At 37.0% G+C, this 12,181-nt stretch overlaps 1 protein-coding gene across 2 annotated transcripts in view; it reads left to right on the forward strand.

Annotated features, from left to right (window-relative positions):
* The window catches only part of LOC135472357 (focadhesin-like), a 164,586-nt gene extending 152,681 nt beyond the window's left edge, over positions 1-11,905 (forward strand). For both annotated transcript variants that reach the window (XM_064751828.1, XM_064751829.1), the window contains exons 3-4: positions 9,485-9,562; positions 11,621-11,905. In XM_064751828.1, coding sequence (XP_064607898.1) covers positions 9,485-9,562; positions 11,621-11,779 — 237 coding nt within the window. In that variant the 3' untranslated portion in view covers positions 11,780-11,905. The remainder of the gene's footprint in view (positions 1-9,484; positions 9,563-11,620) is intronic.
* Positions 11,906-12,181: the final 276 nt, after the last annotated feature.

Consider the following 12,181-nt stretch of genomic DNA (forward strand, 5'->3'; position numbering starts at 1 on the left):
CAAGGCTAGGATAGAACCTGCACCCAATGTTCCTCGGTGTTGGAAGTCAAGCCCCTTACCACTGCTCCATGTCCCACATTACTGTAGGGTAGGCATCTGCTGGAGAGGATAGAACCCTCTCAGCCGAGGCTTAATTACTGCACCTCGAGCTGTGATAATCTTCAGCACTCTACAAAATTGTACCTACTATATACGTTGTGTGATCCATCCATCAAATAACTAAATAACAGCAATTATTTTCTTCTTGCTACTTCAAGGGGCCTTTGAAAGCTCCGTGGTTAGTGTGCTAGTGTGACGTAATGATGTAGGAGCCTCTCACCAATGCAGTCACTGTGAGTTCAAGTCCAGCTCATGCTGGCTTCCTCTCTAGTCATATGTGCCATGGGAAGGCCTTGCAGCAACCTGCGGATGGGCTCTGCTCGGTTTCCTCCCACCATAATACTGGCTGCTGTTGTATACGTGAAATATTCTTGAGTACAGCGTAAAAAACCAATCTGTGAAATAAATAAGTCTTTTTTTCTTCAGAGATATTAAATCAATAACAGACAGAATGCATTGCGCAAGGTAATTACATGTGATGTGGATTAAGGTTTATAGTTAATCCTCTGGATAAGAAATCTGTAGTGAGACATGGTGTTGCTAATTAATACTACCATGACTGAATGTGAGAGTGGAAACCATGAGAAATAGCTATTTTCGTTTGTTAATTCTTAAGTTAAAATTGTGTTGGTTCATCATGTTAAAGTGGTTCAGTTATGATTTATACCATTGTAACTCATTCTTCATTCATACCATGTTATAAGTACATGTGTGCTCAGAATGGTTCAGCTGTTTGTAAATGTGACCAAATTAAGGCTTTCTCCACATGTGCTAATAACTTAATCCTGTTCCAGTGATGCTGAAATTGGTTCAACATCACCTTTGAATATTTTTGAAAATTAAATTTTGTATAATAAACTTAACATGTCCTAAAATAAAAAGAGCAAAAATTCCTGGGGCAGTTTTTGCAGCTTGGATATGGCATTGTATCAGATCATAAATTAACACGTTTGTACACTGCCTAAGTATAAAACAGTCATGACCAACAAATAAATAAAAAAAGTATGAAACATTTGATCCTGCCTATAAAAGTTGGTTTAATAATTTATAAAAGTGTTACGATTATAGTTTATTGATATCAGTCAACATGAATAGATATATTCTGTACTACATGTATGTGGGGCCTCCGTGGCTCAGATGGTTAGCGCACTAGCCTAATGACCCAGGAGTCTCTCACCAATGCAGTCGCTGTGAGTCTAGCTCATGCCAGCTTCCTCTGCCATAAGGAAGATCTTCTAGCAACCCGCGGATGGTCATGGGTTTCCTCCGGGCTCTGCCCGGTTTCCTCCAACCATGCTGGCTGCTGTCGCATAAGTGAACTCTTCTTGAGTAGTTTTATAGATAAAACTATATGTATGTATCACTGTCAAGGTGTCCATGGACATTATTTTGAAGGGTTTTATTTTGTCCCATGATTTTGACCTTGGGACTAATGGGAGACCCGAGATCGAGCTATACAGACGGTCCAAATGACAGTAGGACACCTTGTTTTCGTCTGTGACGTTGCAATGTGTGTATACTTTATGCATGTTTCATGAGCACACATACATCGATAATTGTGACGTAATGAAGGAGAGAACAACCGAGTTCACAGCTTTGGACTGTCTTGATGCAGGTGGAAGAAGTTTTACGAGGCCCTCATTATGGTTGCAACTGTTTGTAAACATTTTGTTTTGAATGCTTCTGGTGACATACCTCAAGTACATACATCTGAGCATTAAAATAAGGAAGAACATTACATGAATATATTTGTCACAGATGTAAACACAATATCTCCTGAGCAGTTTTAATCAAAGTTGTATCATGTGTACTTATAGTCATGGAGAAGAACCCTTCATCACTTCACTTTACAAACACAATAAAACTAGTTTTGCATATATCTGCATGACCTGGTTGTATATAGGCACAAAAGCGACATGCATATATTAAACACATGTATTAATTGTACATGTAGTTAAAATCAACTTTATCCATAAAACTGACCGTCTTCATGGAAGTGGAAAATTTTTGAGAATGGTGTTAAGCATCAAATGAATAAATAAATAAATTAACTTAGTATATTAATGACTTCAAAATTGTGGAATATATGGAGCTCTGGCAGTTCAATTATTGCCAAGAGAACTGTTTGATATCAGCTCATGGATTTCAGCTTGAAGCACAGATTTTACGGAATACATAATATATGCATATGAGGCCAGTAAAATGAGCTGCAGAACTACGCGTGGAACATGGGATAAAACCCAGTTGGGCTGGATAGCCCCAGTCTAACAGCCTTAAGGCACAGCTAATCTAAACTCGCAATCAGACTGTATTGCATACAGATTACTTATTAAAGCAACAAATTGATGTAGGATTCATTTCATTTCTTTTCCTGATAATTTCTTACATTTCTGATTCCTGATAATATGGGGTATGGTATTAAGGCTCTGAAATTAATGATTTATAGATGATTGCTTTGTTAAACCCTTGTACATTGTTTGCTTCTCATTTTTCAGCATACAGTACTCTAAAAACTTAAGCTTTTCTGAAAAGTGAAAAAAGAAATAATTCCTACAAATTTATTTGTCTGATTGAAGGATAAATAAATTTTTAAAACCAGACTTTTTCAAGTGATGGAGGCTTTAACAATATCTTGGCATAATTGGATAACCTGCATAATTGTTTTAATAAAATAAAACGTACATGGCTTCAAAAGCATTTTGATAATTAAAGCATAGTTTAACAGAACATTCTGTTCCAGTCATTCTGGTCAGACAAATTTCACTGAATGGAATTATGAAAGGATTGACCATATAGCTACAAGGCATGTTTGAAAGGCTTCTTTCATCCAAGAGATTGGCACAGATTTAATGTAGATAAAATAAGAGTTGTAGTGAGTAGACTGAAGTAAAGACGTTTCTAGATAGGATATCTAACAGTGTAATGGAGCGGTATAAATTGACTTGAAACAGTTATTCTCCTGCATATGAGGGCTGTGTAAAGTTATCACTGTCTGAACTAGATGTAGTCTGTCAAGGATATTCCATCAAATGCCTTAATTCACTCCAAGTTCTAAAATTTTACAATAAATTGTTTTCTTGTAAGGTAATAGATATGGATAGAGTGTCCATAGAATCTTGAGTGCTCTTGTCCGTGTGCGAGTTCTTTTTAACTTAATATGGTCAGTATATTAATCTTGATGAGTAATTATGGTGATTGCTATGTTAGACATATGAGCAGATCAATAAAGTCAAAGTGCAACAGACATACATGTACATGTATATATTTTTATACTCAAATTTATGGGCCTAAAACATTTTTTTGCATTTTTTCTGGCAGCATTGAAAACTGGTTACTCTTTTTCTTTACATGGAGTCTTCATTACATCCGACTTCTTTTTGTGCTTTGTGTTGAATGATGTTTTATGAATTATTCTGACAACCCTTGACTTTGAAGCTCTAACGTGGTTAAAATAAAAGGTGGTTGGTTTGGACGTCTAGAATTTTAATAATGTGATTGAGTTAAGAGGCAGTTCATGAAAGTTGGTAGTGTGCAAAGAGCAGAAAGATGACAGGTGACTAATTCATGGGAATTAATTAACTTTTGAGTTTTTGTTTCTTTCACTCAGGTTTGGAGGTTTTCATTCAGCTGAGTAGAGAGTGCGGAGTCATTTCTATCTGCTGTAGTTATAATTTCCAGATTAGCAGCACGTCTGGCAAGGATTGGGACTGTAGATCGAAGGATCTAAATTAGGACAAAATGACTGATGAATGAACAAATAAATCAAGGTGACAGTGATAAAAAGTTGTTCACTCACAAAATTTTCTCTCAGCTAATGCATCGGCTTAAATGAGGTAGAGGATTTGTCTGTTGTCATATATATCCCGGAAATAGTTTGGAGCACAGCAATAAACACCCAACAAAGATACAAGTACATATATTATTTAAAGCGTATTTTGGATAATATGTACATGTTCAAAGAGACATGCTAATGAAATTGAAGAGGTTGGTCAGGTTAGTGTTTACAATTGTAAGCCTTAAGCTGTTTGTACAGCTCACAGATTTAGCATTCAAGGCTGTAGTATTATAGCAATGTTGTTTTGGAACTGTGGGAACATGTATCAAATTCTGATCAATCTGTGTGCTGGATATACATACAGTACATGTTACGTGTGCTAGATATACATACAGTACATGTTATGTGTGCTGGATATACATACAGTACATGTTACATGTGCTGGATATACATACAGTACATGTTACTTGGTATGCAGGATTTGCTAATTAATTAGCCTGTCATTTTGTTATATAATCCTGCAGGAGCCAAAGGTATCACCTGAAGCATATCAAGAAGTGTGTGGTGCATAATAAAGATAATCCGGTTGCATTACGTGACTCGATTCTGTCACCCGGGCTAATTAGATCATGTTAATAACCCTATCAGATTCATTTCTCTGTATCTCTCCTGGCAATTAACATTGGTAGATAAGGTGAACAGATGCTGGTTTGTTATCGAACATGTATGTGCTTGGTTGATATCAGATATCGAACATAGATGTTGAGGTTTGATATCAGATATTGAACATAGTTGCGGAGGTTTTATATCAGGTATCAAACATATATGTGCTGGTTTGATATCTGGTATTGAACATATATGCTGGTTTGGTATCAGGTATCAAACATGTGTGCTTGTTCGATATCAGGTATTGAACATATATGTGCTGGTTTGATATCAGGTATCGAACATGTGTGCTTGTTTGATATCAGGTATTGAACATATATGTGCTGGTTTGATATCAGGTATCGAACATGTGTGCTTGTTTGATATCAAGTATTGAACATATATGTGCTGGTTTGATATCAGGTATCGAACATGTGTGCTTGTTTGATATCAGGTATCGAACATGTGTGCTTGTTTGATATCAGGTATTGAACATATATGTGCTGGTTTGATATCAGGTATCGAACATGTGTGCTTGTTTGATATCAGGTATTGAACATATATGTGCTGGTTTGATATCAGGTACCAAACATATATGTGCTGGTTTGATATCAGGTATTGAACATGTGTGCTTGTTTGATGTCAGGTATCGAACATGTGTGCTGGTTTGATATCAGGTACCAAACATATATGTGCTGGTTTGATATCAGGTATCGAACATGTGTGCTTGTTTGATATCAGGTATTGAACATATATGTGCTGGTTTGATTGATATCAGGTACCGAACATATATGTGCTGGTTTGGTATCGGGTATCGAACATTTGGGTGCAGAATAGACAACCACAAAACCCTAATTAACATACGCATGTAAATTTGTTAATTAAATCTTTTTGATTTGAATTCAGTAGTGGGTCATGGCCAATCAGTGAAGAAGATTGTCAGTCAGTTGCTACGGGAAAGACATGATGCCTAGTTAAGATAAGTCAGAGAATTTAGAGATCTTTACACTGCCTAGTTGTTAGTGGAGGATATATTTGAATGGCGTTTTATGCTATACACAAGAATATTTCACTTATATGTCAGCGGCCAGCATTATGGTGGGAATAAAACACACCACCATCTGCAGGTCGTTAGTAGACCTTCCCACGTACGCCTGGAGAGGAACCCATTGGTGAGAGGCTCATGTATCATTTGCTAAATATAATAAATAATTATCATTAACTATGTAATAAAGCTGCTGAGAAGTATAATATCATGAGCCAAAGAGATGATGTGGTTGCAGAATGCTGTGGATTGTACACCGAACTTACTGGCATCTTGATTCTTCGAAGCAAATCACAGAATATTCTGTCTGTTTTACGGAAAGAATTAAGAGCTAATGTTGATTGATTGGTATAGGGCTATTGGACCTTCAATTACAGCGGATAGGTAATGTTATACCTGCCCATTGGGCTCGTTATTGATAAGTAAGCTGATGGTTTAGACTGCTGGGCTGTGGTTATATGTGGCTGATTGATTAGCTGGCAGTGGGTAGCTACCTGAGGGCTGCGTCTGACCGCTCAGCAATGATCATTATATTACCACTCCCCTTGAGCCACGGACAGTCACTGGCTAGACCTGCAATCACCACGCATGGCTGTAACACTAAACCTGTGTAGCATAGGTTTAGATCAATTAAAATTCATCACAGTTTTATTTCTGGTGTACTTAAGAGAATTCCATGTGCAGTGTGTTTGTTTTGATAAGTGCGATAAGAATTTAACCCTTACTTCTTCGTCATGTATTGATGATTGTCATGGGTGTGTTAAAATATAAGATAGTCTGTTTATTTGTACCTACAGGCTGCATCTATGAACTTTTAATGATTGTCATGGCTATGTATATCAGTGAGTCTGTTTTTTTTTTTTGTACCTACAGGCTGCGTGTATTAGTTTTTAACAGAAGACATGCATTTACAAGTTTTTCTGTAATTACTCTTTCCAATCATTGGTTCCAAAATAGCTAGTGCAAACTTATTGGTAAATTAAGACATAAGGCTTATATAGTGTGCTGGTGTGTAGTGCTATCTATCAGCCAGCCTCATATAATGCCACCTGATAATTAAGTACTGATCAATGTGCCATATTATGTATAATTATACATTTTCCAAACGTTTTAGTTTGGAACAATTTCAGCATTTTTTTTTTTTTTCCTTTTTTTCTTTTCCGGTTTTGCTATTCTTGGTATAAATAAGAGTTTAACTGCTACAGGCTGTTTGTCATTTAGGGCTTGGGGTGTGTTTATTTAAACTTTTTGTTCTCAGCTGTCGATTCCTATAGTTTGCCAGTATCTCTACCCCTGAGTAATTAATGAGTGATCTTTTGTAAGACAAATAGGTTGGTAATGTCAGTTTGAAAAGGTTGTTATTGATTGTGAGATTAGGGATTAAGGCATTTCATCAAATGAGTTTGTAGAGGAAAACATCATCCATTTCCTTGTAATTTGCAACATAGTCCCGTATTGAGCTTCACTTGGCGATGAACATTCTTGCCCTAGGCAGGGATATAGGACTTAAGGGCGCCATGTTAGATTGGCAGGAGTGCCCAAAATCTCTTTGATGTTATGAAAATTTGGGGCATTTCTTATTACGCTTGAAACAGAAGCATGCATGGACTTGTACACTGGTTTAGATTGAGGGACTGCCACTTTATATGGCGCTGTTAATTATGAATAAATCCCCTGTATAACAGATTTACTCTGTTTGCACATCTGAAAAGAGCTTATCAGTGAGATGATTTGCCGCACTCACAACATTAAAGGCAGTTCAGTAATTAAGTCTTTGTTTCCTGCCATAATCTATAGGCCATGCATGCAATGACAAACTGCAATAGTTAACGGGCAATCCTTTACAGTCTGTATGTGTGTGAAGTTCAGGCCCCCGGATCACGCAACAATCTTAGACTTAAGTCAAAATTTCAAATCAATTAAAACTCTTATTTCTTATCTGACAAATTCAAAATTTTGCTTGGTAATGTAATTTTACATTTTTTAATGAATGTTAAATTCTGGTTAAGTTATTGTACAACAAATTCAGCTAAACTGCCGGAAAGGAACTTACCTAAATAATGATTAAAATTTTGACCCAAGTTTAAGATCGCTTTGTCATCCCGGGGCCTTTCTTACCCTAAAATCTCAACATTTCAACAGACTTTTAAGCAAATTTACACTCAGTTTTTAATGTGAAATGAAGCAGTTCAAGGTCACTTTTATGTTGTCCTTTTTCAGGCATACAAACTTAATATATAAAGTACAGGCCAAATAATGCACATAAAGTCTATCATGTTCTTTATACAAGGATTCATACCTGTGTAAATGTATGTAATAAAATCGGTTTTTGTTTGTCACTCATTGAGTCATCAACTCCATCTCGTAAAATTCTTGGATAAAGTTAAATTTACAGTACATTTAATTAGTATCTAATCACCCAGTTGTCACCCGGAACACTGTTAAGCGGTTGAGTGCATAAAAATTAAATGAAGTTATATGCCATTTACTTTTAGTGACATAGAGCCTCATGTGATTTAATGTTTCTCCAACTTACTGTAAGATTTGTAAAAAATTATGAGAAATTATAAGAAATGTAAAAAAACATTTGTTACCTGTACATGTAGCTTTCCAATTGCCACATGTAATTTATGTCTTCGTTAATTTATTCTAAGGGGCAATAATAGGTTCGTAACTGAATCTTGTTCTAACTAGCTTATCTAGGAACGTTACTATTGCTGGACAAATGTCGGAATTCCCTCAGACTGTCTTCCTGCAATTATCCACAGGCAGAAAATGGAAGGAAAACTGGACATTAACTGCTGAGACTGGTGGTACATTTACACACGCAAAAGCCCGAGTCAAATGTTAACAGGTTCACAGTTTAGTCTCAGGCATCGTCTCATCCTGCGCCAGTAATGGCCTGTCGTTGGTGGGCCATTTACTGATGCCACGAACACGATAAACGGAATCCTATGATGTTGTGACCATTGGCTGGCTGTCTTTATTCTTGTGTCAAATTGTCTCCGTGCATGCAAGCCTGTGGATCAGGCGTCGGCCTGGGGGTTAGGCGAGACTGACGAGGCAGTCAGTAGAAATTACCTGTCTGCCGTCTAATGGTTCGAGCCCAGCTCTTGAATCTCATTCGTTAAAATAAGCATAATGATACAGGACTTGTGATGCTACAGTAACCATTACTTCAGTGGTATTTCTAATGAATGCATGGTCAGGCTTTAGAGTTGACCTGACATACTGCTACCATGGATACAATCTGTTCACACTCGTATCGTGCTGGTGGAAGCACTTGTTTGATTGAATTGTTCTTCTTTGGGCCGGCAAACAGGATTTAAAAATTACTGTTAAAAATTATTAAGTCGTGATGCTAGGAAGTTTGTCTTTGCGTCAATTTTATTTTGGTTTCATGAATTGTTGGATGTCTCTTTCACACTACCCCTCCTGCCCCCCTGTCCCCCCCCCCCTTTTTATCTTCGACCACATGCCTCATGTTTACTGTACTATATGATATGTATTGCCTGTGATGTACAGATTTCAAAATGGTTCCAAGTCAGCTGGCTTTACCTAACTGTGATGCTACAAATTTTCCATCCTTTATTTGTAAGCCATTATGTTACGGGTAAATGTGCATGTGTATTTTTGAGTGATCGGCCATTTGGTTCATTTCAGTGCCTTAATAATTGTCTTATTTAGATTAGCTGTGTATCACCCAGATTTAGAATGATTGTATTCTGAGTGGAGATCCCCATGCTGGGCGACTATTAGCCACCACGGCAAGAAGCCGTGCTCATTTACAGTGGTTGTTCATGACTTCCAGAAATCATAATGGTGCAAAATAGTTCTTTCCACATCCGTTCTATGTGACTGATACAAATAGACTGCCTATTCTTAGACTTCCAGCCCTGAATTTGTCACGTCTCTTGCAGGCTGCCTGGAAGCTCTACCAGACTATCCTGAAAACAACAACCCCGGAAAGACCGCTGCTGAATTTAACATCGCCCGAGGTAAGCTACATGTAGGAGATTTCTGATATTACGCATTAATTCGCAGGTGATTGTACATTTACATATGAGGAAATGAAATCATATTTATTTTTTACTAATTTTCCAAATACAGACACAAGGTGTTCATGTTTTTTTGTCTTACCACCAGTCTTTTATTTTCATGAATATTTCCTGAATGAAACTTTTACTAATAAAGAAGAAGTTGAAACATCACCATGTAAATGTAAAAGATTTCACAAGCTTTGGACCCTTTTGCTCCAGGACCTTTCTCTGAAGGTCCTTGTCACCACCATATACTTTATGTTATGATGGTTCGACTTCATTATTGCCATTGAACTTACATACGACTATGAGTTTAATACAGTGTTTGATACTTATACTTTTAAAACTTTTTGATTTGGAACAAGAAAATATTTGATAGCTTTAATGAAAGAGACTATACCACAGATTGTGTGAAGTTTCTTTATTTTCACCTTGTATTTTGCCATAGGCATAAAATGCATAAAGTGACCTTGTAAAAAACGAACATAGGTTTGTCCACTGAAATTTGCCCAGCAGTTGATGTCAGTCTGTCTGTCAGTCCTTCTAAGCTCAATTAAAATCTTTTGAACTCTTGAAGTCAGCCCAGCTTCCCAACCTTAAGTTATAAGCATACATGAACATCCATTTTTCTGTCACTTTTGCCTATTTCTTTATGGTCATTGGAGTACTAGTTTACTTTTATCACACTTGAATTCTTTAAATTGTTTTCTGTGTCTTGAGGAAAACATGTATTTGTTAGATTCACACCTTACTTAGTGAAAATGGTCATGGGGAACAGCCCTTTTTATTTTCACATTTTGTCAAGGTTTTCAGGCTCAGTATATTTTCTGTTTGAACTTTTATTCTTTTTGACTTTAATATACACACATGTAAATCACAGTGTTAATTTTATATACCCACATGCATGTACCAACAGACATCCCCAAATATACTACCATACCATTTAACATGCCACATGTTTGTAAACTTATATTTTATAATTTTAACAATTTTTCCAAAAATATTGTTCATTTTTTCATACGTTTCCCTTGCATCAGTGGCTGCCTTAATGTGATACATTAACCTGTTCAATTCACGCTGTCTGGCCATTAGTTTTTTTGGAAAGGTGAACTGACAGGATGTGGAAAGCCACGCTGACAGGACAGTATATAATTCCATTTCCATTTAAACTGCTTGGGGGCTAGAGAGTCATCCCTTCTGTATACTGACAATATCTCTCTAGTAGTTGTTAGACAATTGTGTGGACTAAACTGATTAAGTGGTGAGTTAGGTTTTAATCAACAATTGAAGTGCAGCTCTGTCAACACTTTATGTCAGTTTCTGTATTTCTTCCCCGGTTTCCCCTCCTGCAGTCTTTTTAAGGGCTAGTTTGTGGAGAACATACATGTATATGTATACCTGTTACCTGTCTGCTGTTCAGTGGTACACAAGAACTGTCTTATTCTTGACAGCCATGTTGCTGCTTTTCTCAGTTGCATTATTGGAGTTAACTCACGGAAATTTGTTTTTGTGACAGTTTCTTTATCCCAAAGGAACTTTAACAGTAAAACGTGTGAGAAAAAATTACATTAACATCAAAGAGAGCAGTTTAAAAGAAGCTTAAGTTACTTTTACATGCCCTGCATAATACTTTAAACACACCTTTAAAACTAACAGGGCTCAGCCAGCTTGCTGGTTTATTCAGCTGCTGTTCTTATGATTCACCAACCAGCAATTTCGCTAGTTCAAGGTCGCTAGTTCAAGGTCGCTAGTTCAGATCTAACTTTTCATTGGAGTGGTATGGCTTGACGTTGGTCAGGAAGTCTGACGGTTGTTCTGCATTGATCCCTCTTTCCAGGCTATTCTATCGTATTCCTGGAATTTGATGTTCTCTGCTGTGATCATTGTGTCCATCATGCAATGCTACCATTGTGATGCATGTTAATTGTGTCAAATTCTGATTGATTTTATTTCTTGTAATTAACTTTCAAAAATTTTTTCCAACTTTTTTAACCAAAGATTCAAATATTGTTTTAGGTTATAGATGTGAAACTGCTATTAGACCATTGTTCCGAAGGCGACGACGTGGTCGTGAAAAGCTGCTGCGGTATCCTCGTACAACTGGTGCATGCTGGGAAGGCTGAGTTTACAAGTGCTCTCAATGGTTTCCTGAACCTTGTGCCTTCAGCTCGGTGAGTGGAAAAAAATATCATCAGTACAGTATTGTTTCTTAACCATGTTTACATACAGTTCAGATATTTTATAGTGGTTTAATGCTTATTCCCAAGAATATTTCACTTCAATATTTTTGTATCTCCGGTGGAGAAACCCAAAGCGCCAGAGTAATACACTTTTGGTACATATCGGACAAACTCTTCCTTTTGAGAGACACAGATATTTACAGACAGATCAATTAGTTGGTGTATAATAAAATGATGGAAGGTAAATGATCCAATGCACGTCAACGAAAACCACCTTAATGACTGACCAGAGGCTGCGCTGTTAAATCCTTATTGCCACCTGCAGTTTTCCAAAACCAGTGGATCAGGGGATTCTCAAACCTTTCTGGTTCTAGACCAGGATTGAACCCACATCCCA

This window comes from Liolophura sinensis, chromosome 8 (assembly GCF_032854445.1).
Source record: "Liolophura sinensis isolate JHLJ2023 chromosome 8, CUHK_Ljap_v2, whole genome shotgun sequence".
In the NCBI taxonomy this organism is placed as follows: domain Eukaryota; kingdom Metazoa; phylum Mollusca; class Polyplacophora; order Chitonida; family Chitonidae; genus Liolophura; species Liolophura sinensis.